Source organism: Primulina huaijiensis, chromosome 5 (assembly GCF_012295235.1).
Source record: "Primulina huaijiensis isolate GDHJ02 chromosome 5, ASM1229523v2, whole genome shotgun sequence".
Classification (NCBI taxonomy): Eukaryota; Viridiplantae; Streptophyta; class Magnoliopsida; order Lamiales; family Gesneriaceae; genus Primulina; species Primulina huaijiensis.
In genome coordinates, this window is record NC_133310.1 from 18420510 (window position 1) to 18448093 (window position 27584).

At 34.8% G+C, this 27584-nt stretch overlaps 2 protein-coding genes and 1 long non-coding RNA gene across 6 annotated transcripts; all 3 read right to left on the bottom strand.

The window, feature by feature from the left end:
* Nucleotides 1-336: 336 nt before the first annotated feature.
* Nucleotides 337-3335, bottom strand: LOC140976775 (uncharacterized). 3 transcript variants are annotated; one of them, XR_012175314.1, is made up of 3 exons: nucleotides 2286-3335; nucleotides 865-939; nucleotides 338-774 (listed from the first exon to the last, which is right to left on the bottom strand). XR_012175314.1 is itself a non-coding variant. In XM_073441078.1 (2 exons), the coding sequence occupies exons 1-2, from the start codon at nucleotides 3262-3264 to the stop codon at nucleotides 926-928; spliced, it is 993 nt and encodes a 330-aa protein (XP_073297179.1). In that variant the 5' UTR covers nucleotides 3265-3335; the 3' UTR covers nucleotides 337-925. The 3 variants fall into 3 exon arrangements, 2 of the variants coding, with proteins under 2 accessions (XP_073297179.1, XP_073297178.1); XM_073441078.1 differs by having other exon boundaries at nucleotides 337-939; XM_073441077.1 differs by lacking the exons at nucleotides 338-774; nucleotides 865-939 and adding an exon at nucleotides 1837-1965.
* Nucleotides 3336-14745: 11410 nt separating this feature from the next.
* Nucleotides 14746-18884, bottom strand: LOC140976777 (uncharacterized). Of its 2 annotated transcripts, none has more exons than XM_073441079.1 (7): nucleotides 18758-18884; nucleotides 17598-17970; nucleotides 17057-17284; nucleotides 16617-16971; nucleotides 16399-16523; nucleotides 16128-16263; nucleotides 14746-15274 (listed from the first exon to the last, which is right to left on the bottom strand). In XM_073441079.1, the coding sequence occupies exons 2-7, from the start codon at nucleotides 17939-17941 to the stop codon at nucleotides 15035-15037; spliced, it is 1428 nt and encodes a 475-aa protein (XP_073297180.1). In that variant the 5' UTR covers nucleotides 17942-17970; nucleotides 18758-18884; the 3' UTR covers nucleotides 14746-15034. The 2 variants fall into 2 exon arrangements, with proteins under 2 accessions (XP_073297180.1, XP_073297181.1); XM_073441080.1 differs by having other exon boundaries at nucleotides 18736-18758.
* Nucleotides 18885-26707: 7823 nt separating this feature from the next.
* On the bottom strand, nucleotides 26708-27357 carry LOC140977421 (uncharacterized). Its single transcript, XR_012175414.1, has 3 exons — nucleotides 27161-27357; nucleotides 26908-27081; nucleotides 26708-26826 (listed from the first exon to the last, which is right to left on the bottom strand). It is a non-coding gene; the product is annotated as an uncharacterized lncRNA (long non-coding RNA).
* Between the last annotated feature and the right edge of the window lie 227 nt (nucleotides 27358-27584).

The following is a 27584-nucleotide window of genomic DNA, read 5'->3' on the forward strand; positions in this document are numbered from 1 at the left end:
TGGTAAAACGAACAAACCAAGCCCTAGGAGACTGTTTTAATCCATATAATGATTTCTTCAACTTGCACACCTTCTTATTCTGTTTTTCAGTTATCGTGCACCCTGGTGGAAGATCCATGTAGACTTCTTCGGATAGTTCACCATGTAGAAATGCATTCTTCACATCAAATTGTTGCAAGGGCCAATCTGAATTGGCAGCTAAGGACAACAAGACTCGGACTGTGTTGATTTTAGCTACAGGGGCGAATGTTTCTGTATAGTCGATCCCATAAGCTTGAGAGTACCCTTTTGCCACGAATCTTGCCTTGAAACGTTCGATCGTGCCATCAGCTTTGTATTTCACGGTAAAGATCCATCGACATCCAACTGTTTTTTTCCTGCAGGACAGTTTACAAGTTCCCAAGTTTTGTTTTTTTGCAAGGAGGTCATCTCTTCATTCATTGCTGCTTTCCATCTTGGATCAGTTAAGGCTTCCTGCACACTGTTAGGTATAGATACAGTAGATAATTGATTTACAAATGACTGATTTGTTTTTGACAAGCGATTACCAGACATATAATGGTTCATGGGATATTTTACTTTGCTAGTCAATTGAGGCTCATATGTGAGTTTTGGAATACCTCTAGTAGAACGTGGTGGTAATTGTCTCAAAGATGATTCAGACACTGTATGAGGAACATCGTTGTCCTCATGATGTTTTGTTGTGTCACTTGATAGAGGCTCGTGATCAGATGTATCATGACTTTCTGGGTCGTGTCGATTCTCACTTACTTCCTTGTTTTGACCATTGATTTCTATATCACAAACTTCTACTCCTGTTGTATCATTTTGTAAAGAATCACCACTGAAATCCAAAACACTTACATTTGTATCGGGAACTTCAATTCTGTCTTCATCGAGGTTATGTACAAGAGTCTGGATTTCCTCAAGACACTCCCCCTGAAAAGCAGACTCGAAAAAATACATTATATCTTCATGGAACACAACATCTTTAGTAATAAACATTCGTTTAGTGGGAGGATGATAACATCGATACCCTTTTTGATGATCAGCATATCCAACAAAGACACATTTTAAGGCTCGAGGCATGAGTTTGCTACGTTGATGTGTGTGAAGGTGAACATAAGCAACACATCCAAAAACATGTGGAGGTAAGTTAGAGACTACAGGTCCATCAACAGCTTCTGTAAGTGCCTGAAAAGGTGTTAGAAAATTGATAGATCGGGATGGAACGCGATTAATCAGGTATGTGGCAGATAAAAGGGCTTCTCCCCAATAACATAATGGCATGTGGGCATTGATCAATGAAGCACGAACAACCTCCAACAAATGTCTGTTTTTTCGTTCAGCCACACCATTTTGTTGAGGCGTGTTTGGGCAGCTGGTTTGATGAATCGAACCACGACTCTCCAAGAATTGGTGAAGGTCGGAGCAATTATATTCCCTGCCATTGTCACTCCGTAACACTTTTATTCGAGCATTGTATTGAGTATGGATTGTTGTATAAAATTTTTGAAACAACAAATTTACTTCAGATTTTGATTTCATCAAGCACAACCAAGTCATTCTGGTACAATCATCTATAAAAGTAACGAACCAACGAGATCCACCCAATGTAGGAATTTTAGATGGTCCCCAAACATCAGAATGGATAACCATAAAAGGAGCTTGACTTTTATTTAAACTTAGAGGAAAAAAAATGCGATGACTTTTCGCAAGTTCACAAACATCGCATTTAAAAAAAGAAATATCCAAATTTTTAAATAAATTAGGAAATAATATTTTTAAATAACCAAATGAGGCATGTCCCAACCGTCGGTGCCAAAGCCAAATCTCTTTTATTTTCCTCGATGTAGCATAGCTTTCTACTGCTAAAACCTGCTGCAATCTGTTTGAAATGTTGGTCTCCAAATCCAAATAGTAGAGTTTCCCTTTTTTAACACCACAACCAATCGTTTGTCGAGTCTGAATGTCCTTAAATACACAATAGTTAGGCCAAAAAATTACAACACATGATAGAGCTGTAGTTATTTGAGAGACCGACAAAAGGTTGTAATCTAAAGAAGGGACAACCAACACAGAATCAAGATGCAAATTATTTGTCAGATGTAAAGAACCTTTACCAACAACTTGAGTAGTATTGCCGTTGGCAGTGGACACCCATTTTTGTGAAGATGAGTTAAGGTTTGTTACTTGAGTAACATCAAATGTCATGTGGTCAGTAGCACCAGAATCAATTATCCAAGCATTATTCAAAATATGTGAAGAGATATTTAAGACCTTACCATCTGTGTTCGCAGTTGTTACCAATGCAGATGTTGTTGGAGTGGCATCATCTTTCGTATGTTGAGCAATCGCTGCAGTAGATGGCCGTTTAGAGTTCTTATGGCGAGTGGGGTCCCACCAATCTGGATATCCAATAATTTCAAAGCAATTACTTTCTGAATGTCCCGTTTGGTTGCAATGAGAGCAACTTGATGTGGATTTGCTTGACCTTTTGAAGCTCTTAGGATAGGTGGATTTTGGCCGCACGTTTGATGGTTGTTTGAACTGATTTCTTGTTATCATAGCGGTGGCTTCAAGTTTCTCATCATCGTCATTCAAGGTAGCAAAGCGCAAGGCTTCACGACGAACCAAGGAGTAACATTCTTCTAAGCTTGAGAGAGGTTCCTGACGTAAAATTTCTCGACGGATTGGATCAAAAATTTTATCCAAGCCCGCTAGAAATATATGAACCCTTAATCGTTCGATGGATTGCTTGTATGCTTTAACATCATCAGGATCTTTCATGATTACTTTATCACGATGGTCAAGTTCCTGAAATATTTCTACTAGCTGTCCATAAAATAAGGAGAGAGGTGTGTCACCTTGCTTGGCTGAAAATGCCTTTTGGTGCAAAGAAAAAACTTGCATCTCATCGCTACCATCATAAAATACTTTGGAAAGTGTACTCCAGATTTCACGTGCAGTAGGTATACGTAAATATCGTTTCATAATGTCTGGAGACATGGACATCAGAAGCCATCGTTTAACCTTCTGATTTTCTGCATACCATTTTTCATATCCCTTCTCTGATATTGTAGGTGGAGTTGTTTCTCCGATGAGATATGAGAGTTTTTCTCGTTCAGCAATATGCATCTCCATCAATTGAGACCATACATCATAGTTTGTTTCTGTAAGAATAATTCCTGCATTGAAGGCACCCTCTGATTGAACAATAACAGGTACAGATTTGGGTCCAGAAGACCCACTTTGCTCTGCCATTTTTGTGATTTTTTTTCAACAAACGTGGGTCTTCTCACATAGCAATTTAATGTTTGGCTAAAAGACAAGTGGGAAATTGGTGGTGTGTGATTGTGTCTATAGTTTTTTTTTTCTTCAACAGGCTCTGATACCATCTTAACAGGAATGATGATAAATTGATATTTCCATTATGTTTTGAAGTAAAAGGATACAGCATATATAGGACTATTCTATCAATCAGTTCCTAAAAACTCGTCCATGGAATAACCTATATTTATATAACAATATGCATATCTTTTTACCTAGGAAAGAATATCAATTATTAATTATGTTATATCTCAACAATAATTATTATGAATTTCAAATTCATAATAATGGTGTCATTTGAAATTTACTCTACTTTGTGCAATTAATGTGTAATAATTAAGGTATATATTGAAGATTCTTTTTCTTATTTTGATATGGATTTAAGATTTGATCTATTATTTAATTGTTAACAATAAAATTATAATAAAAATTCATGGATTTCAAATACGAGTAAGTCTTTTGTGAGACGGTTTCACGAATATTTATCTGTGAGACGTGTCAACCATACTGATTAATTACAATAAAAAGTAATACTTTTAGCATAAAAAAGAATATTTTTTTTTCATGAATGACCCAAATAAGAGATCCGTCTCCCAAAATACGACCCGTGAGACCGTCTCACACAAGTTTTTGTCTTCAGATATATCTCCTGATATTCAACTAAAGTGTAACCATCAACTTAATTAAGTCAATTTGATAATTCGAATAGCTTAATTTGGAGAATTAATCACTTTTAAAAGCTAAATTAATCGATTTGTTTTCTATACTTTTTCAAATTTTAACTCTTGAACAATATGGAATCAATGAGAATTTTTTGGCTATTGCAATTTATAAAAAATTTAAGCACAACTTTATATTATGGATGTCAAGATAATCAAAGATTGGATAATCATATCTTTTGAGGATGGTAAAGAATCGTAATCATGTCAATTCCTTTTGATATTATAATTACCTTTTCTAAAGATTTCTTGTACCTATAAATATATCATTCATGTAACTCATTTGATGTATTGATGGGCTTGTTTTGCTTGCTTTTGCTTCGTATTCTCTAATTAGTATTTTGCATTTATTTATAACACGTTATCAGCACGATTTTGCTATTGTTTCCATTGAAAACGTTACGTCCCCCACCATCACCGCTTTAAAAAGATTTCTTGTTTCTAATCCGATGCATATTTATTTTGTTTAATTAATATGCATTACTTTTCTTAATATTAAAATCAAAACAGGATATCGATATCACTTTTCGAACACATAATTCATATATACAAGAAGATCGAGATTTCAGGTATGCACATCATCCATGTTCAACTCTTCAATAATTATATTTTAATTATGACATGTTTGTTTGTTATTTGATGAATATAATGTGATACGAAATATTGTAATTATGTTTAAACATTTATCGATGGATTTTATATAATTGTTAACATGGATTGTTTTATATAGATTTGATCATGTCAAATATCTCAAAGCTTGAATTTGCCGCTCTTGATATATCCAACAACAATTATTTCTCATGGATACTAGATACCGAAACATATGTAGATGCTATGGGCATTGGAAATACCATCAAAGTGAAAAATAGTGAATCACCTCAAAATGGTGCGAAAGCTATGATATTCCTTCGTCACGTTCTTCGTGATGGTTTGAAGAATGAATATTCGTGATGAAGGAATATTTGACGATAAAAGATCCAGTCGGTCTTTGGCAAAATTTGAAAGAAAGATATAGCCATCAAAAGACAGTGATTCTCCCAAAAACACATTATGCTTGGATACACTTGCACTTACAAGACTTTAAATCTGTAAGAGAATATAATTCTGCATTATTTAGCATCAGTTCACAATTGAAATTGTGTAGAGAAAAAATAACTGATGATGATTTGTTGGAAAAAACATACTTCACTTTTCATGACTCTAATGTGCTCCTGCAGCAGCAATATCAAGAAAGAGGTTTCAAAAAATATTCTGAATTGATTTCATGTTTGCTTGTAGTTGAGCAACATAATCAGCTGTTGATGAAAAATCATGAAATCCGTCCCACTGGTGCCAAGCCTTCCCTGAAGTGAATATGGCAATGCATGATGAAAAGGGAAAACGAAATAAGACCAAATATGGTCATGGTCGTGGACGTGCTCGTGGGCACCGTGGAGGAAATTTTCATCCATATGGTCGTTGTAGAACCCGAAAATCAGATTACGTATAAGCCATGCATAATTGCTACTATTTAAATTAAAAATAAATTTTATAAATATATGAAGTGTTTTATTTATTTTAAAGGTAGATGTTTAGTTATATCTTTTCAGGATAAATACGCGAGGTCGGACCGGAGTTTGGAGATTAGAGATAAGTTTAATAATAAGGAGATATTCCTAAATTTAATTTAAGTCAAGGAATAATTTAATTTAAAGAAATAGAATGTTTTAGAATTTATTTAATTAATTAGAGCTAAGTTGGTAAATATATTCTTTTAGGTTCAATATTTAATTAAAGCTTAAATAAAATATGTAAACAAATGGGGGTGAATTAATAAAGGTCAAATATATTCAAGAAATTTAAACATAGCATTTAAACATTTAAATTTGAGGTCATGTATGCTATGCAAGATTTTATCCTAAATGGAATTGTTAATTCACTAGAAAATATAATGGGGGTTATTAAACCTTAAGCATTTAAAATATGAAACTAAAACAATATTATACCATGCCAAAAAAATAGTAATAAGTTTCGGTCAACCCATTTTGAAGGTGTGATAACTCCTCATTCAAGCCACCTCAATGGCCTTTAAAATGAATAAACTGCCTCACCTTTAATTCAATAGCTATTAGTAAATTCAAATATTATAATTCACATAATTTCCTTCAACTAATTACCTAGTAAACCAACGGGAGCATGCAGCAAAAATAAGAGTAAACCAACGGCAGCAAAGGAATTGAGAAGCCATTTCAAACCATCACACTTCTTGACTTGTAACTCCCAAACTAAAGGCATATAATGGCACCTTTAACACCCCTTGAACATTCACCTTCATCACCTACATTTCCTATACCCCTTATCTTCGAAATTAGCAGGAAACCAGAAGCTTAGGATCGTGAATTCAGCAACAGAAACAAAGAAAGAAATCTAACTTCGTTCCGTCGCATCGTATTGTCGTTTTGATTTGTTTTTCTTCAAAACAAATTCCAGGCATGTATATGTTGTTCTTTTTCTCTTCAATCAAGTCCTATAAATATTTTAAAGCATGATATATTCATAATTCAAGCAGCAACTTGAAATTTTGACAGCAACATTCAAATAAATTCTGTACAGCCTTCTCGGCTCTTTTGCTTTGTGCTTCACGGTTTTACATGTTTATATTGTTACAGGGAGTTGCTCGATTCCAGGCCTTCATGGCTGCTTCTAGGAATGTTTTAGAGTGTGTTAGGGAGTTATTGTTTCACTGATTTGGGTCCAAACCTTTCAAACAAAAGCATGACAGCAAATGTTTTCCCACAAGCCACAGATTGGGTCACGACTTTCTGTCATTGAGTTGTTTAAGGGCTGTTCGAATCCTGGCTGTCGTAGGGGCTGTAGCCATGGTTAGAACTCTCCCTTAACATGTCTAAGACGTGACCAAGGTGTCCCTTCAAGTTTTGGTTCATGGTTCCCTCAAAACTTTTGAGCAACAACACAAGAACATATTTCGGTTTTTCCATTTCCTGTGTGATTGTGTTTCGGTTTTGGGGTGTGGATTTGATTATGGTTGGCTCCTAGCTCGTATCCATGGTTCATACAACACTACATCATGTCTAGATCGAGCCACGGTTGATTAAATGGCCACTGGAACGACACAAGACAATCAAATATTTCATTACATCACACTACACCCCAAAGGGTGCTCTCGGGTGGGAGCTGTGAGTGTCTTAGGTAGTGGCTTGGTTTGTGATTGACTTTTAGTTCTTAGCCATGGTCCAAGCCATGACTTAGGATGTTGGTAAGAGTCCTTGGGCGGTGGTTCAAGTCCATGGCCATTATTTTCAGAGTTTGCTCCACAAACAAGCAAGCTGCCGCTGCTGTATTTTCTGCTTTTGACAGCAACAATGGGTCACGGTTTTGGTGATTGTTTGAGTCCTTGGTTGGCTTTTAGCCCATGGCCTTGGTTTGGACAGTACCTCAATGAGTTAGGAAAGTCATGTTCTTGGCCGTTTGTGATTTGGTCGAGTTTAGAGGTCGTACGAGAATTTACGGTGAAAGGTGCCAAAATGACTCTCGAAAGAGTGTTTTATGTTTTTGTGTTCCATTCACCTATTTTCGTTTTTTACAGTCCTTGTGCATATTTTTCAGTATGTTTGGGGTATTTTTTATCATGGTTAAACGTTGGTGTAAGGTTGGTTCGGGTTGGTACGATACCATAATTAAAAATCAAGTGGTTGGGCCTAATAGTCTCATTTTGATTCTATTGTTGAGTTTTGGTTCCATTGTCAAGTTTAAGTCAAGATAATATTATTTGAACGTGTTACATATTAGAGTTAAGTCGCAGCAAGCCTGGGAACGATTCAACTCATCCGGTAAAAATAAGGTTATAATTATTACGTGCATAAAAATATAAAATGTTTATTTTTGAGATATATGCTATATGTCTTGTGGCCACCTTATGTATATGGGTTTGGAAGTCGGTAGGCGCAACCGAGGACCTCTCCACCCGGTGACTTACGACCGGTTTATGATTATGTATGGGTACGGACATCCAGTCCAAGGGCTGTGATTGATCCCTAACGCCCAGTATACTGTGGTTTAGTCTGATCAGGCGCTCATGTTATGTTATGGGCCACTTGCTTAGAAACATTATCTCTACCATAAAATTATGATATGTTATGACAGAGCTCTATTGAGCAAAGCTTTTACGTATGATTTTCAGATATGCACGTAGTTATAATTATTCATGATACGATTTTCACCGTATGCTTTACGATACTTTATTTTTATGTTGCATGCGATTTTATGATATATTTACTTGTTATTCACGATATATACATGTTGAGTCTTTAGACTCACTAGACTTAATTGTTGTAGGTATTGATGAGGTCGAGACCGCGGGCGGAGACCAGTGAGCGATCTTGGGACAGCAGTAGTAAACCCAAGGACCTCATGATTTAATTTATGCACCTTTTATCATTCAAACTTTATTTTAACATGTTGGATTATTTTTAAAGTGTTGTTTGAAATACAATGTTGACTTCCGCTGTTATTTTAAAGTTAAAATTATTTACATGTTTATTTTATAAATTGGGCAAGTTATTTATTTATTTAGAAAAATTTTAATAATTCTGCAAATTTATGAATACGAAATACGGGCCTTTACAGTCGTGGACGTGGAAAACCTCGTAACTACAATGATCGCTATAATCAAAGCAATTGAAAGAATACAAACTACCAAAAGTGGCGCAATGACCAAGAGAAGAAACTTGAAAGTAGTCGAAATAATAATCCAATGAAATCAGAAAATGAGTTTTATAGGTGTGGAGTAAAAAGGCACTAGTATCATACTTGTCGTACGCCCAAACACTTTGTTGATCTCTATCAATTATCAAAAGAGAAAACAAAGAATGTTGAGACTAATTTTATTCATCAAGGTTAGATTCAAACCAAGTCCCACCTCTTTCAGCACATTTTGATATTTCTGATTTCTTTGAAGATCCGGAAGGGAGAATCGATCATTTGATTGGAGATGGAAGCGTGCAAAATTATTGAATATTTATTTGGTAGTGTCATATTTATGACTTATTTAGATTATTTTTTAGGACGTGATTATATTCAAATTTTCATGCTCTTTTGATTTGGTTTACCTTTAATTATGATGAATAAAAGTTGTTATTTTGTTTTGTTATATATAAAATCATTTATTCCTATTAAATTTATTACTGTTAATAGAATATGGATTTTGGACATGAAGTCAATGATGAAGATTTATGTCTTGTTGATAGCGCGGCGACACATTCCATATTTAAAATGAATCAATATTTCTCATATTTGGAAATGAGAAAAAGTAATGTCAACATAATTTCTGGTAGTACAAGAATTATTGAAGGCTCTGGAAGGACAAATATTAAATTATATGGAGGGACAAATTTTATAATCAATAATGCATTATTCTCTCCTAAGTTTCAAAGAAATTTATTAAGTTTTCAAGATATTCGTCGAAATGGATATCATATTGAGACTGTCAGCCAAAAAGATAGAGAATATATTTTTATTACAAAAGAAGTGTCGGGAAATAAATATATTGTTGAAAAATTACTGACATTTACTTCTGGCTTATACTACACAAAAATAAATGTAGTGGAGACGAATGCAACGGTTGACCATAAATTCATTGATATGGATAATTTTAAGACTTGACATAACAGATTGGGACATCCCGTTTATACAATGACGTGAAAAATTATCGATAATTCACAAACAAGAAAATTCTTAATTTTAAAGAATTTTCATGTGATGCTTGTTCTCAAAGCAAATTAATTATAAGGCTTTCACCAACCAAAGTTGGTATTGAATCACCTGCATTTTTAGAAAGAATACAAGGTGATATTTGTGGACCCATTCACCCATCATGTGGACCATTTAATTATTTTATGGTTTTGATTGATGCATCTATAAGATGATCACATACATGTTTATTATCAACTCGCATTTTGACTTTTGCAAGACTATTGGCTCAAACAATTAGATTAAGACCACAATTTCCAGAATATCCTATCAAGAGGATTCGTCTTGATAATGCTGGTGAATTTACATCCCAAGCTTTTTGAATATTGTATGTCAATTGGGAGAATTGTTGAACATTTTGTTGCTCATGTTCATACACAAAATGGTTTAGCAGAGTCTTTGATTAAGCGTCTCCAATTAATAGGTAGACCATTAATTATGAGAGCAAAACTCCCCATATCTGTTTGGGGACATGCTATTTTGCATGCAACCTGACTTATACGTAGACCGACTAGTTACCATGAATTCTCCCTTTTACAATTAGCATTCGGCCAAGAGCCTAATATTTCCCATATAAGCTTTTTTGGGTGTGCAGTGTATGTTCCAATTAGTCCACCACAACGCACTAAAATGAGTCCACAAAAGAGATTGAGAATATATGTTGATATGATTCTCCTTCAATTATTAAATATCTAGAACCAACTACAGGAGATGTTTTCACGACACGATTTTTCGATTGTCATTTTGATGAAACTAGATTTCCAACAACAGGGGGAAAAAAATTTAAACCCATCAAGGGAATTGACTTGGAATGCATCACTACATCAATTTGATCGTCGAACAAATGAATGTGAACTTGAAGTTTAAAGAATAATCCACTTGCAAAATATTGCAAATAAATTACCTTATGCATTTAATGATGTGAAGAGGGTAACTAAGTCATACCTACCAGCTGCTAATGCTCCAGCACATATTGATGTTCCCAAAGAACCGTCAAATAATGAGTCAACAGTTCGACTCAAACGTGGCAGACCAATTGGGTCCAAGGACAAAAATCCACGGAGAAGAAAATAAGCAAATAATACAAATATTGAGATATCTGATTCATTGATTGATTACTTGAAAAATGTTGATCAAACCCTCGGAGAGGTTCAAGTACTTGACAATGTCAGATCTCGATAAATTATGTCAAAATAGAGAAAATATTAAACCGAACAGAAATTATTGTCGACAATAAGAATGCCTATAATGTGGCATTTGATGTTGTTAATGAAAATGATTATCTAGATCCTAAATCTATTGATGAATTTCGTAATAGACATGATTGGTCAAGTTGAAAAAGCGCAATACAATAAGAGTTAAAATCAATAGCAAAACATGAGGTGTTGGGACCTGTGGTCCAAACATCAAGAGGAATAATTCCTGTTGGTTACAAATGGGTATTTGTATGAAAAAGAAATGAGAAAAATGAAGTGACTCGATATAAAGCTCGATTGATAGCACAAGATTTTCTCAAAGACCCGATATTGATTATGAAGAGACATACTCTCTAGTGATGGATGCAATTACATTCCGGTATATTATTTGCATGGCTGTACAAGAAAAAATTGAAATGCGTTTTATGGATGTTGTTACAGCATACCTATACAGAAAACTTGATAATGATATTTACATGAAAATCTCTGAAGGATTTAAGATGCCGGAAGCATTTGATTCAAATTGTAAAAGTATTTACTCCATTAAACTGCAAAGATTATTGTATGGATTAAAACAATCTGGACGCATGTGGTATAAGCGACTTAGCGATTATTTGTTGCAAGAAGCCTACAAAAATGATCCAATATGTCCATGTTTTTTATTCAAAGGAATGGATCAAAATTTGTTATTATTGCCGTATATGTTGATGATTTAAATATCATTGGAAGTCTCGAAGAACTTGAAAAGGAGTTGATATCTTGAAAAAGGAATTTGAGATGAAAGATTTAGGCAAAACAAAATTTTGTCTTGGCTTTCAAATTGAGCATCTTGTAAATGGAATTTTTGTCCATCAATCGACTTATACAGAAAAAAGTATTAAAATGATTTTATATGGATAAAGCTCATCCATTAAGTTCACCCATGGTTGTTCGATCCCTTGATGTGGTAAAAGATATTTTTCGACCTCGTGAGGAATAAGAAGAACTGCTTGGTCCAGAAATACCATATCTTAGTGCAATTGGTGCATTGATGTACCTCGCAAATAGCACAAGACCGGACATAGCATTTGCTGTAAATTTATTGGTAAGATATAGTTCTTATCCAACATGAATGCATTGGAATGGAGTTAAACATATATTTAGATATCTTCAAGGCACCCATGATTTGGGTTTATTTTACTCTAATGATTGTGATTTGCAATTGATTGGTTATGCAGATGCTGGCTACCAATCTGATCCGCACAAAGGAAGATCACAAACTGGTTATCTATTTAATTATGGTGGAACATCTATATCTTGGAAATCTACAAAACAAACTCTTGCCGCCACTTCATATAATCATGCGGAAAATATCGCAATCCATGAAACTAGTCGAGAATGTTTCTGGTTGAGATCGGTAATTCATCACATAAAAGAGCAATGTGGCTTGTCTTCAAGTGAACAAGCATCGACAACTATCTACGAATACAACGTGGCATGTATCGCGCAGCTAAAGGTTGGATGCATCAAAGGTGATAGAACGAAGCATATATCCTCAAAAAAAAAAAATTTCACTCATGATTTGCAGAAAAAGAGGTGATATCGAAATTCAAAAAATTCGTTCGAGTGATAATCTGGCCGATCTTTTTACAAAATCATTGCCCACATCAACTTTTGAGAAATTGGTACACAACATTGGGATGCGGCGGCTTAAAGATGTCAAGTGATATTTACAACAGGGGGAGTTGATCCAAATTGTATTATTTTCCTTTGGCCGTGATTTTTCCGACGTGGTTTTTCATGACAAGATTTTTAACGAGACAGTTAACACCCACGAAGAATGTTGTACTCTTTTTCCTTCACCAAGTTTTATCCCATTGAGTTTTTCTGATAAGGTTTTAACGAGACACATTCATCGAAAAACATCCAAGAGGGAGTGTTGCAATATTATGGATGTCAAGATAATCAAAGATTGGGTAATCATATCTTTTGGGGATGGTAGAGAATCGTAGTCATATCAATTCGTTTTGATATTATAATTACATTATCTAAGAATTTCTTGTACCTATAAATATGTCATTCGTGTAACTCATTTGATATATTGAATTGGCTTGTTTTGCTTGCTTTTGCTTTGTATTATCTCTAATTAGTATTTTGCATTTATTTGTAACACTATACATTTTTTCTTCAGGATGTCTTATCATTTTGTCCAACAACACACGTCAATTTGCAGATTTTGGTACAAAATCTCTTTTTTTAGCGAAATATAAAATCTATCTTAATAGTATGGTTCTCGTGCTGAAAACTTAATAATTTATACGAAAATATCTAGCTAAATCAGCCAACATGATCGGCTAAGGTATTTCAACCCTAATGTCCATATTTCCATTTTCTATTATCTAAAATATAGATTGGTGATTTCAAAAAAATTATTTTAACCTTTATTCTCTAAATATTATTAAATTCTACTCGATTTTTTTAGTAATAATTCATTTATTTTATCATCAAAAATTTGCAAGTCGCACACAACATTAAAGATATAGAATTAAAAATAATTGGAGACAAAAAAGAAGTCCAATTAACAATTTTTGTGAATATCATTTTCTTTAATAATGTTATCCTCTAAAAATATTTGCTATTGCTACATCGATTCTCCAGATTTTGAGAATCACGAAAGAGAATGGTTGGAGCTATTGTCGTCATCAATTTCTCCAAAATGGAGCAGCTTTAAGGGTAGCATAAACCAACCGGACTTGCCAACCCGACCTGAGTCGAGCCGAAAAATTCCAGGTTAGGGTTGGACTTTTTTAGGTCCTGGTCAATTCAGGTTGGACTCGAAATCTGATTCAAAAAAAATATAAGGTTCAGGTCTAATGGGGGTCGACCTAATTGATCTAAAATCTACCCAAAACAATCAAATAATGCTACCGTAGATTATTGATAATTATAATCTTGCTATTGATACACATATTGAAAAATATTTTGGTTGAAATTTGTAAACTAAGATTTATAAAAAGCTTTAAATTTTATTTAATTTTTATTCATATGTTGTTTCAAGGTTTAACCCGTTCAAAAAATTATAAAAAGACTGAGAATTAGAGTTTAAATTAACTAAGACTTTAAATTAACTAAGTTAATTTTTTATGTTTGAAGATCTTACATTATTAATATCATAAATTTAATTTTTTTAAATATGTAATATTTGAATTTTCTACACTTATTATTTTTCGAGTAATTAATCATTTAAATAATTAGACTACTAAATTTAAATATTTTAACAAATGATTCATAAAGATCATATTTAGAATAAAAAAATTATTATCATGCGTTTAAATTAAAATATTTTTTTATGATGATATATTTTAAATTTTTATAATTTTATCTTATTATTTTGTTAAATAATAAAATAATAATGATAAAAATCAAATCTAATTGACGGGTTGATCATATTGGTTCGAGTTCGAGTCGGGTTTGAATTGAGAACTTTTTATAATACCCTTGGTCCTTTCCAACCTAAATACCCGACCAATCCGTATTGACACCTTGATCAGTGTTGGAGGTGGCCTAATAAAACATTTCCCAAATGATATTTGGGACTTCAACTATCCCTCAATTTTTTTTAATACCCTTGCTTCAAATCAACCCACACACACCCAACCAATCCGAATTGACACCATGATCAACGTTAGAATACAGCCTAATAGAACATTTCCCAAATGATATTAAGGACTTCAACCATCCCTCAATTCAATCATGGTGTTGTAAGCGGTACATAAATTAGAACTTGGAACTTCAATAAAGGTAAATATATTACTCAAGTTCATCATGCTAGCTTCTATCCATCCACCTGAGATATCTCAGCTTGAGGTCATAAGTGAATACGAAGTCTAATTAACAAAACAAAAATAAAGTCAACATAAGTTTCCCTAGTAACATTTAACAAAATCAACCCTCTTAAGTATTCTATGACGTCAATTCTGGGAATCTTCTTCACACCCTTTGACTTGCCAAAAACGAATCCTTTAGGCCGTGTAGTCCATCGCTCAGAGTATGACAAAAGTATTAGAAACCAAAGAAACCAAGCTCGCTAGCCTTTTCTTTCTCAAACGTCTCGAAATATTGATATATGATAGTGACTGCCAGTAGAATCCCAGTGCCTGAACCAATTGCACCCATAAGATCTGCCAATACTGTCAGTGCCCCAATGCAGATGCCACCAAATGCGGCAGCAGTTGGAATGTATCGGTTTAGCTCCTTCTGAAGGTTTGATTCACGATGTCCAGGCATCACCATTTGTTGTTCCTGAAATTTCCAGAAATATACAACGATGAATAATGCATTTAAGTCACATGTTTTGCACCTACAAGAATGTAGAGGAAATCCTTACTGCGAATGAGTTTAAATTTATAAAAACTGTGAGGAAGATTGGAAGATCTTACTAATGAAAGGTTTATTAGATGCAATTTCTAAAATTACAGAATTTGATCACACAAAGTTAATTTCATTAGTATGAATTAAGAGTGTTCCCATTGAATCATTTCAAATAATGGGATTCCAATCCATAATTTCTTTACTCGTTCGGATGATTTTAAATTATACTAATATCAATCTGCTAGAGCCAAGTAGGTCAAAACTGGGTCCCCAGCTCAATGCATAAACTGTTCATTGTTGAGAAATAGCTAATTTGCCATGAAGATTTGTTATAATGCAAACTAAATTGATGATGCAAGATAGTATCATATTAGATAATACCAACTTTCCCTACCTGGGAACCCAAAATACAACTACTATAAAACTGGTATCCACTTAACCTCGCTTAAATACATTGAAAGCCTCACGAGGTTAGCAAGTCGATGCGACAAAACTATCTGGACAAATTATAATAATATAAAAACTGGCAGGTTAGTGCGCCTATCATTCTTCTAGGAGATGGGATGAGACAAAATAAGAGAGAACTTTGAAGGGCAAAAAAACGCAACAAGAAACTTCACGAGTATGAAAGAAATCACTAAAAACAAAGGGCAGCAAATGACATCTTCCGTTCTGCCAACTAAAAGGAGAATAAATTTCCTTCTGGAAAACATAAATCACTAGAGAAATCCTCGAGATTCACGGATAAAAATTAAATAGATTATCAATGTGTGCATAAAGATACCTTCAGCTGCTTAGCCACATCTTTAGCTGAGGATCCTGAGACCTCGATCCATGTTTTCGAGAACAAGGCACATGCTGAGAGCATAAATACGATATAAAATAATCCATGGAATGGATTGGCTACTATATCTGACAAGCTGCAAATCAGAAGGCATTATCTTCAGCTTATCAGAAGACATCAAAAATAAATTACTTGAGGTCATCAACACAGTTAAAGGCAGAAACAGAGAAAATGTGAAGACCGAGAAAACAAAAGCAAAGATCTAGCTCACCTCGACGGTGCAGTTATGTAATAAGCTAGGCCACCAACAGGTACAGATTGACCAGAATATTCAGATTCCTTCCACTTTCCAAGAAGGTTCACAAGGAAATTTCCACTGTATTTCCTATGAAGCAACTGCACAGAATCAAATCATATTAGCCTCATCAATATTGAAAAGGTCTCTATGAGTTTGGACTAACTCATACTACTGAAATGCAGTTAGGTCACCTGGGAAATAAAATAAAGATTGGACACAAGTGCAGATTGTAAAATTATGGGCATATTTGAAGTGTAGAACAGCTTAATCGGATATGAACCCTGTTGCCCACGAGCATTCTTTGACCTCACGGGTAAGACAACACGGAACCCTTGGAAGTATATGACGATAAGGAAGATTAAGACAGTGGCGAGTAAGTTGGTAACATTGGGAAGATTCTGTCGGTAGAAAGCCTCTCTCAATGCACGAACCTTGTCCGTTCGAGTGATCAACAAGTGGAATAAAGCAATTACAGCACCTTCAAATTCAGCTCCACGTCCACTGTTTATGGTAGTTGGACTAAAGGCTTTCCAGATAATGTTTTCGCTGTTAGAAAAGAAAACTTAGATAGATAATCACCGAGTCCTATAGAAGATAAATTAATGCAGAATCAACAATGCCACTCGTTTACCAAATATTGGTTGCTATGAAGAGAGAAATTCCGGATCCCAGACCATATCCTTTTTGGAGAAGTTCATCGAGGCAAATAACAATAATTCCAGCAAAGCACAGTTGCAAAATTATGAGGATCGCATTTCCAACTCCTAGTTGTCCAACGCTGCCATACATACCTGAGAGAACATATGCAACTGCCTCACCAACTGCTATCAAGATGCCTAACAGCTTCTGTGCACCATTTCTGGATGAGGGAAAACAATAAATCATAACAAGAAGAATATAAATTGCAATAAACTCCATAGAATACAATGATTAAAATTTGATTCAAAGACAGATTGAGAGGGTCAAATTTAACAAATATGAAACTCTCGAGTAAGGCATAGGACATCATAACTAAATACATGAGAAGAACATGCTAGAAGAGCAACTTTAGAAATTTCTGAATTTCATAAAATTTTGAAGCTCAAGAATAAAATACCAAAATTTAGTACAAAATTTCAAAATGATGAATTCTCAGCAGATCAGGGATGAATTTTTAATATGAAAGAACTTACAAAAGGGCTCGATCCTCTCGCACATTGTTATCAACTTCAATGATCTTTGAGCCTGCTAAAAGTTGCATGACCATACCAGATGTCACTATGGGTGTGATTCCCAGCTCCATCACTGTGCCTCGGTTTGAAGCAAGAATAACACGCATCCAGTAGAATGGATCAGCTCCCGTGGTGGAGTGTATTCCATACAGTGGCAGCTGACTGCAGACCAGGAAAATAAAAAGAGAGATTACAGTGTATATAACCTTCTCTCTGAATGGAATTTTCCGGTCCGCAGACTGAACTTCTGGCAGAAACGAAAGGAAAGGCCTGACCAAATGAAGCACTCTGAACCCACCTCCCATTTTTTCTTGATCAAACTATTTGAACCAAACTGCATAATCACATTGAAAAGATAAAAAATTTCAGCAATATATACCCTCAAACATACGGGGGCCAGGGGCCACTGTTGGCTAAATATTTAAGCAAACTGGAATCCATCTACTTTACAGCAAAATAAAACTTCGGAAACTTCTAAATGATAGTAGTGAAATGAAAAACCAGTGTCCACATAGTTAAACTATAAAATTCAATCTGAAACTTCACATACTTGCAAACTACGCTTGTTTAACTGGATCCTCGAGTTAAAAAATCTTCGGACTGATATCCATAAAGGTAAAAGGAATTCTAGTTCTCCCTAGACAATATTCCCGCACACTGGAAAATATTGTCAAGAAAGATCTTCTCTAATATGTTGGTAATCTATTCCACGGTCCTGATTTCAAGATTTAGTTATCTAAAAAATCTACACCCTATTGATTAACCAAAAGACCAAGTATTAACTTAACCTAAGGCAACAAAGGTTAAACTAAAAAAACTTGACAAAACGGAAATTTGACATAGCGGTGACACAAAATTCAACAATTATAAATTGCATGCAGAAAAAAACCGGAACCCATCGAATTCAAAATCCCGATTCAACACAATATAGGGATTCTCAGAAACAATGAACATTACATATTCGAGATTATTAACAGCCCTGATCTATGGTTCAAAGTTTAGGCGTATTTTGACGAACTCGAATCAGATTAAACAGAGTAAAAAATTAATCAAATCACACACTTCTTGAATCTGTATCACCAAAAAAACACAAATATACATTACGAGACAGATCTGCGAACCTTTTCGCAGTACCGATTGGCGAAGACGAGTCCTTTTCTGGGCGGAGGAGGTATATATATAGATATATATACACGTAAAGAGCAAGAGGGTAGCTGTTCTAAAGCAGCTAGAATTCTTCAATTTAAATTTAAACAAAAATAGGAGATAAATAAGAGTATTTATTTATTATTAAAAAAACGCGGTGCCCACGTGGCAAACGAGATTGCTGGCTTAACCAATAGTTAGATAACACGTGTACACTGAACCCGGTCCACGTAAGTCCAGTCAAACTTGGAGTCTAGGCCGAGAAATTCACATATTAAAAAATATTTTGAAATTAAATATTCAAATTTATTAGAAAATAAAATTTAATCTATACATTAAAATTCCCTGTTTAAATTAATTTTGCTTAAAAAAATATAAGATTATATTAAAATAAAAAAATTATAGTCGATTTTTTAAAGATTTTTTAACAATTAATTATTTAAAAAAAACCCAATTAGAATAATTATTTAATTATGATATATATAGCTATTTTTAATTTTATAATAATTTTGTGAATAAGTCTCTTGTGATACGGTCTCACGAATTTTTATTTGTGAGACGGGTCAACTCTACCGATATTCACAATAAAAAGTAATATTCTTAGCATAAAAAGTAATATTTTTTCGTGGATAACCAAAATAAGATATTCGACCCACGAAATTGATCCGTGAAATCGTCTTACAAGAGTTTTTGTGTAATTTTGTATTGGAAGTGATATACATACTCATTTAACCAAAAAATTATTACAATCAAGTGTGAATTACATAAGGTATTACAACTTAGATAAAGTATCGACATTTTAGAAGCATTTTGAAATGATAAATTAAATATAAATTTTTGGCAACTTTTATTTAATAGTTTAATACAAGTATATTATTCAGTCAACTTCAATAAATCTTATGTAAAAATAATATTCTATTATATTTAATTTAGTAGTTTTTAAGCAATTAAATTTTAGAGGATAAATTTTAAAATAAAAGAGTCTTTCTTTTCTTTTTATAGAATAAAAAAAGAGTTTTAGATTTTGCGGTAGAGGATCCGAAAATATTTTTTTTTATCGTGTTTGAAAGGATAAATTTGATTTTTATTAACGGTTTTTGAATTGATGAATTTATCTTAGAACGATTTAAAGAATGATTTCAAGTTAACTCGTTTTCTATGTAGTTTAAATTCATCGCAAATACTATTGAAATTATTTAACTTTGTATACAGTTCATTTGAAATTTACTTGGATTTTGTATATCTAAACAAATTATTGGTATTTGAAATCCTTGAACCGAGAGAATTTCAATTAAAACAAACTTTTAATTGAGGGTGAACGTGAGAACGAAAGTATACATACTTGGAAAAAAAGCTCGAGATTTTATCTACAAACATCAATTTTGTGTGACATAAATTAAATACAAAAATTTTTCTAAGACGATCTCACGAAAAGTATACATACCTAGAAAAAAACATGAGATCTTATCTACAACCATTAACTTTTTGTAACATAAATTAAAGACAAAAACTTTTGTCAGACGGATTTTCTATTTGAGTCATCCATGAAAAAATATTACTTTAACTATGGATATAGTTGATCGGTCTCACGATAGACTTAGTAATTAAATTCATTTCTGGTGTTGTTCAATGCTCTTCTTCCTTTTCAGCCCCCTTTTCTATTTTTCAACTATATAATCATGTGATTATTCTCCCACATGAGACGAGTCGAGCTTACTCATCTAACTATTTGACTCGACCGCTTTAGACACTTCGGTTGACTTCGACTCATTTACATTTCCAGACTCTTACCAACCGTGGATAAAGAAATGAAAGGAATATTTTTACATGTAAGGGATAGTGCAAGGGATATATACACGAATGAATTTTGTTCTCCAACCCAATAGTAATATAAGGATGATGAAACCAAGGACCGTTCACCAGATAAATGAAGGGAAATTTAGGGAAAAGAGAGTCAATCGTGATTTATTTTTAAAAAAAGATCCACAAGTTAATTTACATAAATGTCTTTCTCTTTGAGTATAAATACACCATTAAATTTGATTAGATATATACACTTACTTAAACCCGGGCCAATTAAAAGAATAAGAGCGAGAAACAAATTATTTAAAAAATAAAGACTCTGACCTTTTTTTAAGAAACAAGGAATTGACTCTTGATTATTACATTAACTGGAATTAAACTCTTTAACTTAATTAATTCTTCTCTTCTCTTTCTTCTCGGTCGACACACATCTTCCCCAATTAAAATTTACGAGCCATCTACCCCTTCTTCTCCAAATAAAATCATTAAAACAACCATCTACCCCTTCAACTGCTTCCGCATTACATTAAATCCAATTTCACCACCTCCCATCTGTCTGCTCCCAACATGTTCTTGCTCATTCCTCAGATCTAGATCTAAATCTACTCCAACATCTTGCCTAATTCCTCTGTACTGGAAGGAAAAAATTCATGTCTCAGTTCATGCCCAGGTAAATTTTCTCCATTTTCCTTGAACTCCATGTCATTATTTTCTTCATTTAGCCAGATCAAAGCTTTAATTGACCTGATTTAAAAAATGCTTGCTTCGAATAAGCTGGGTTCTAGTTTTCATAATATGTCAACCTAGATCCAATTTAGTCGACCCAGAATCTACTTTTGAGAAAAAACAAGAGTCCACCCAGAAGAATTGATCGACCAAATTTTAGTTGGTCGACCAAGTATTATGGGTCGACCAATTTTGTTGGTCGACCAAGAAGAAAAATTTTGTTGGTCGACCAAGAAAAAATTCTTATGGGTCGACCAAGAGTGGCCACGCTTATCTAATTATCTTATTCTCTTAATTTTTGGTGAATTTTGTACGGTATGCCTACGGTTATCGTTGTTCATTTCGATGGTAAATGGGAAGTGAATGAAGCGATGGTATATAAATGGAATCCATGGTCCAATGCAAAGTTTGTTGCTATTCTAGTAGATGATGATATTTGTTATTTCAAAAATTTAAAAAGTGAACAATATAGAGCTGGGAAAGTAGACGATACTGCCAACTTGAGGTTGAGTTCTCTTCTAGAGTTTTCGTACAACATTCAACCGATTTATATACAGAATGACCATAATTTGAAAACATATTTGTATTTTGGTTGTCCGAAAAGTAGGCCAGTGCTTCAAGTTGAAATTGAACATGTTGTTGATGCTTCTTTTAATGTTTCCTTTAATGTGCACGGAGTTGATATTGATGAATACAATAGTAATTTTAACGAACAGAGATCTTTTGATTATTATTTTGACTTGAATATTGTTTCTTTGGATCGTAATAATACTAGTGAGTTTTTCGACGAAGCACATAATGCGGATGCCATCCATGTGGATCGTAGTAACACGGCTGAGTTATATGATGAAGCACGTGATGTGAATGTCATCCATGACGTTGAGGTCGAGGCAAATGTGGTTGCAAGTAATGAGGCAAATGTGGTTGCATATGTGGATATTGATAATGACGCATTTTCATTCACTGATGGTTCAAACTTATTTGTTGGTCAAGAATTTCCAAACAGAGAAGCGGTGAAAAAGGAGTTAAGTAGAATCAGTTTGGAAGCTTGCTTTGAAATTGAGAATGTAAAAAGTAGTCAAAAAGTGTACGCCGTAAAATGTATAGTGTCTGATTGTAAGTGGAGAATATGTACCTCAAAGATTAAGAATGATTCACATGCATTCTCCGTTCGTACATATTGTAATACACACACTTGTGGTTTGACAGGGAGACGCAAGAGAATCCGCGGAGCGAGTTCGGCTATTGTTCGTGATATGTTGGTGGATAATTTCCAAGGTCATCCAGTGCCAATTGTACCTAAAGCGGTGATGGTGATGATGTGCAATATTATGAATGCTGATATATCATATTACAAGGCTTGGAGAGGGAAAGAACTAGCAGACAATATTTTGAAAGGTGATCCTACAAAGAGTTTTACTCTATTGCCTTGTTATTTGCACATGGTTGAGAAGATGAATCGAGGAAGCATAACAGACATATGTGTCGACGAGGAAAATCGATTCAAGTATATGTTTCTTGTCTTTGGTGCATGCGTCAGCGGATATCGAACAATGCGGAAAGTTGTATCAATTGATAGTACATGGTTGAAGGGCAAGTATAATGGTGTTTTAATCATGGCATCGGCACAAGATGAAAATTATCACCAATATCTTTTGGCGTAGGGAATCGTCGATGTCAAGTGTACTTCTTCGTGGAGTTGGTTTTTAACGAAGTTGTTAGAAGCAGTACCAGACAAGGATGAACCGGTAATAATTTCAGACGGACATCAGGGAATCATTAATGCAGTTTCTAGTGTCTATAGAAATGCGCATCATGGTCATTGTACGTGGCATTTATCTCAAAACTTGAAAACTAGGTGCAAAAAGAAGGGTGCAACTGAAATGTTTCTACACATTGCAAAAATCTATAAGCATGTCGAGTTTGATATTGCATACAATGATTTTAGGAAGAGATATCCTGAGGCTGCGCAGTTTTTGGACAAGAGAGATTCAATTGATCGATGGACTCGAGCATATTATCCAAAGACCCGTTACAATATTATGACGACAAATGGGGTTGAGTCTATCAATGCTAGACTACTTGAAGAGAGGAAGCTTCCAATCATTGCACTTTTAGATTCTTTACAGAAACTGGCCTCATCTTGGTTTGCCCGATATCGCCACGCATCAATTGCAACTAACACTAATCTGACCCTACCATCGAGGGGATTTTTCGTAGCAGGTTCACTGATGCTCAGGGAATGCAATTTTTTGAATTAGGACGTCTTGAGTTTGATGTTAGGAGCCGTCGACATTCGGCCATAGTGGACCTGGAATCAAAAAGATGCACATGCCAAGTTTTTTACATTGATAGAATCTCATTTGCTCATGTCATTGCAGCCAGTTTGTTAGCCAATATTGATTTATATGATTTGCGTTCAGAGTACTATTCTACGATGACATTGTGCATGACTTACTCAGAGACTGTGTATCTCGTTCCCGAGTGAATGGTCACGTAACATTAATTTTCCAGTGGTCCTGCTTCTCTTTTTAGAGAAAAGACTTGGCAGAAGAAAACAGAACAAAATTCCTTCAATTGGTGAATTCACCAGAAGATAGAAGCAGATTCAGCACTTGGGTCGACCCAAAAGCCAGCAACAAGGGTCGACCCAAAGTTCCAGCCTTTTGGGTCGACCCAAAAGGCTGGAACTTTGGTTCAACTCAAGTTGCTACATAAATGCTACTTTGTGTCGACCCAAGCTAAATATGTGATTCATATGTTAAAACATGTAATATTATATAACATACTTGTGAAATTGTGATTCATATGTTAAAACATGCCATATAGTTGTGAAATTGTGATTCATATGTTAAACATGTAATTATGATTTATATGTTAAAACATGTAACATAGTTGTGAAATTAAGATTCGTATGTCAAAACATGTAACATAGTTGTTAAATTGTGATTCATATGTGAAAATATATAACATAATTGTGAAATTATGATTCATATATGAAAACATGTAACATAGTTCTGAAATTGTGATTCATATGTCGAAACATGTAACATAGTTGTAAAATTATGTTATTTATATGTTAAAACATGTAACATTATAGAACATACTTATGAAATTATGTGATTCATATGTTAAAACACATGTAACATTAAAGAACATATGTGATTCATGTGTTAAAACATGTGACATTATAGAAGCAACATGGTCGACCCAGAGGTCGTCCCACAAATCAACAGGGTCGAACCATAAGCAACATGCTCAACCCAGAAATCACCATGGTCGACCAGGGTCGACCCAGAATCAACATGGTCGACCCTGATGATGGGTCGACCCAGAAATGACCAGGGTCAATCAAAAATCAACAGGGTCGACCCAGAAGCAAGGAGTGTCGACCCAGAATATTTTTGGGTCGATCAAAAAACTGACCAACAACAAAATTAGAGCATAAAACCGTAAATCGAAATTAAAAGATCAATACAATGTCCAATAATTAAAAGATCAATACAATGTCCAATGATTATCAAACATATTACATACTAAAAAATATATGAACTCAGATACAAGTCTATCATCTAAATTTAATATTATTTGCTCACTGTCCCTCGATAAGGCATATCCAGCAGCAGCTAAGACAAATGCTTCTGAATCCTCACTGTACAAGTAAAAAGAGTACTGAAGTTATTATTTTTTTGATAGAAGGAGTAATAAAATTATTAGTCATCTGTCAATGCTAAACATATTACATATTAGATATACGAGAACGTATTGTTTAACTTGGCTCTGAATTCATCATATAGCTTTATATACCATGGCCTCTCAGGGTGTAGGTTGTTACCAACAAGGGATAGCAGACGAGCAACGTTGATAAGTATATGATCTATGTCCTCATTCAAAGCTTTGTAGTTAGGGTCGTGCCTTCGCTGCAAGTTAAATATAATGCACTTATTGACCCCTACCACGAGTTTTAGCAAAAACCAGCGCCCATATATGTGGGCAGGGATGAGAATTCTTGGTGCCTTTTCCCACGAAAAGCAGGGCCATTCTGGATCAATCCCTTTAACTATCCCCACCAGATTTGTGTTAAGAACTTTGTTCTTATCTTCACCCACTACTGACATCGAATTGTAAAATTGCCTAACCATCAATGACACGTTTGGTGACATCACTTCAGGATGTCGCAGCTGCATCTCAAGCAATCCACGGAGAGCTTCGCCCATGTGCTGAATTCGACAGAAGAATATGTTTTCAAAGTTTAAAAATAGGTACTCTACAAATATACACGAGTTTTAAATGCTTAAATAGATAGTGACAGGGGAGTTCGCGATCGTTATGGGCCCGTAGAACGACTTGTCATATTCGTCATAAAACCCTTTAATCTTACTCAGCAAACGGACGAGCATCGATGTCCTAACTCGCGCCAACGATTTGTTTACCTTGAAAGTCACGCTCTTCGCAAATGGCCTCACACCGTCATCTATAATTGTCCCAAACTGACGGTTCCCTGCGTAAAATGATAAATTATAAAAATTTTAACGCAAATAAGAATAGATAAGATGTGGTGTACTAATCTCTCGACGTGGTCGCTCGCCACCTGACATAACCACATCAGGAGTCACCTGAATATCTAAAAACATAAATTTTATCGTTTATTATACTATACATAAATATATAATCAAAAAACTGAATTAACTCACCTTCGGAGGATTCTTCTATTATGGTTAGAAGGCTAGGCTCAAATACCGGTTGTGGGTGTGCTTGGCTATTACTGGGAAACAATTCACTAGCCGTATTATCATCCACACCTAACAGCATACATCAAACAAATTAAAATTAGAACGAAAATTCTAATAAATCAATCTTTTAATAAACATAAATATAATTAATATTAATTCACCAACGTCTGCCTCAAGTACGGATGATTTCCTCTTCCGCCATCTGCTATAGGCTATGCTATAATGTCTATGCTCGAGCACTGGCGTCAGAGACCTGATCTCAGCAAAACCTGGTGTCTGAGACCTGATCTTAACAAAACCCGCTCTAATGTGTTCGGCCAAACTCGATCTCAGCTCATCGAAACCCAAATTCATATCCCTGATACACGCTCTGGTCTCAATAAATCATGCTCTCATCACAAGACGCAATGATCTAATGGTATCCTCCAATGCAGTCAACCGCCTCTCGAAACGATGATCTAGGGTTGATGGACGGCGGGAAGGATTGAATCCAAAGTGGACTCTAGGACCCGTACGTATGGGAGAACTGGTGCCAGAGCTGGATCTAGTGGCATCAGCAGAACGGGTTCTGGAACCATCCGGAGATGGATGTGAAGAAGGGGTGCGGGAACCATCCGGAGATAAGGGTGTGTGCTAGACTGGGGGAGACTCCAGAGATTAAACCTCCACAGCTCGAGTACCCGAGTGATGACCGCATCGGGCATAGAATGAACAAAAACACCGGTCGTATAATACGGTGAAACGAGCTCCTCAGGAGTAGGAGTCAAACATCCAAGACAATCCTATATTTATTTAATAACGTATCAGATAAATTTAAAATTTATGTCCATGGTTATTATATCAAATCAATTGATATTACTTACAGCTATAGCACAGTCACCAAAGGCTGCACTGACATCAACAATAGAAGGGGCACGGTTTGAGAGCCACGTGTTAATCACCCACTGAAACATCCTAGGCAACATCAAACCGTCCACCACATCCTTTTTCTTTGCAAACTTTTGTGTCATACTTGGATAATATTCATAAGCGAGGATCTGTAACATAAATTTCAAACAATGTTATTAGTAGAAATAAAGATAACAAATCCACTATAACATTCAAAAAATGATATACCTACAGAGACAACACAAAACCACCGAGAAGGAAGCTGCCATCAACTTCTTTTCGACCCTGTGCCTCGGTGTGGTAAGTATATCTCCCTAAAAGGTCCTTCTTCAAAGCTCGGACTGCATCACGATAGGCTATCCTACCCCATATATAAGTGTTAAACATATCCAAATCATCTACAACCCTTAGATATTTAGGGTCAATCTTCACGGTCTTTTTCCTAGTCCTCTCACCAAATACGTCACAACAGAAGTAAAGACTATCCATCTTTAACTTCTCCACATCTATCCCAGTGTCATTCTGCCCTTGGACAGTGATCTTGGCCTCCAAATCACTCTAAAGAATCTCAGACTTACCAACGAAGTGTCTCGAGCCAAAGACATCTCTATCTGGTAGATCTGCAGGCTCTATAACGCAATCGAGACCGGTT

Coding starts and splice junctions, on each gene's coding strand:
- LOC140976775 (XM_073441077.1), bottom strand. CDS start 3,264: ATGGCAGAGCAAAGTGGGTCTTCTGGACCCAAATCTGTACCTGTTATT. Junction 1,966..2,285: donor AACAACTGCGAACACAGATG/GTAAGGTCTTAA, acceptor AAGGACATTCAG/ACTCGACAAACGATTGGTTG.
- LOC140976777 (XM_073441079.1), bottom strand. CDS start 17,941: ATGGGAGGTGGGTTCAGAGTGCTTCATTTGGTCAGGCCTTTCCTTTCG. Junction 16,972..17,056: donor TTCATAGCAACCAATATTTG/GTAAACGAGTGG, acceptor CTTTTCTAACAG/CGAAAACATTATCTGGAAAG. Junction 16,524..16,616: donor ATCTTTATTTTATTTCCCAG/GTGACCTAACTG, acceptor GATTCTGTGCAG/TTGCTTCATAGGAAATACAG.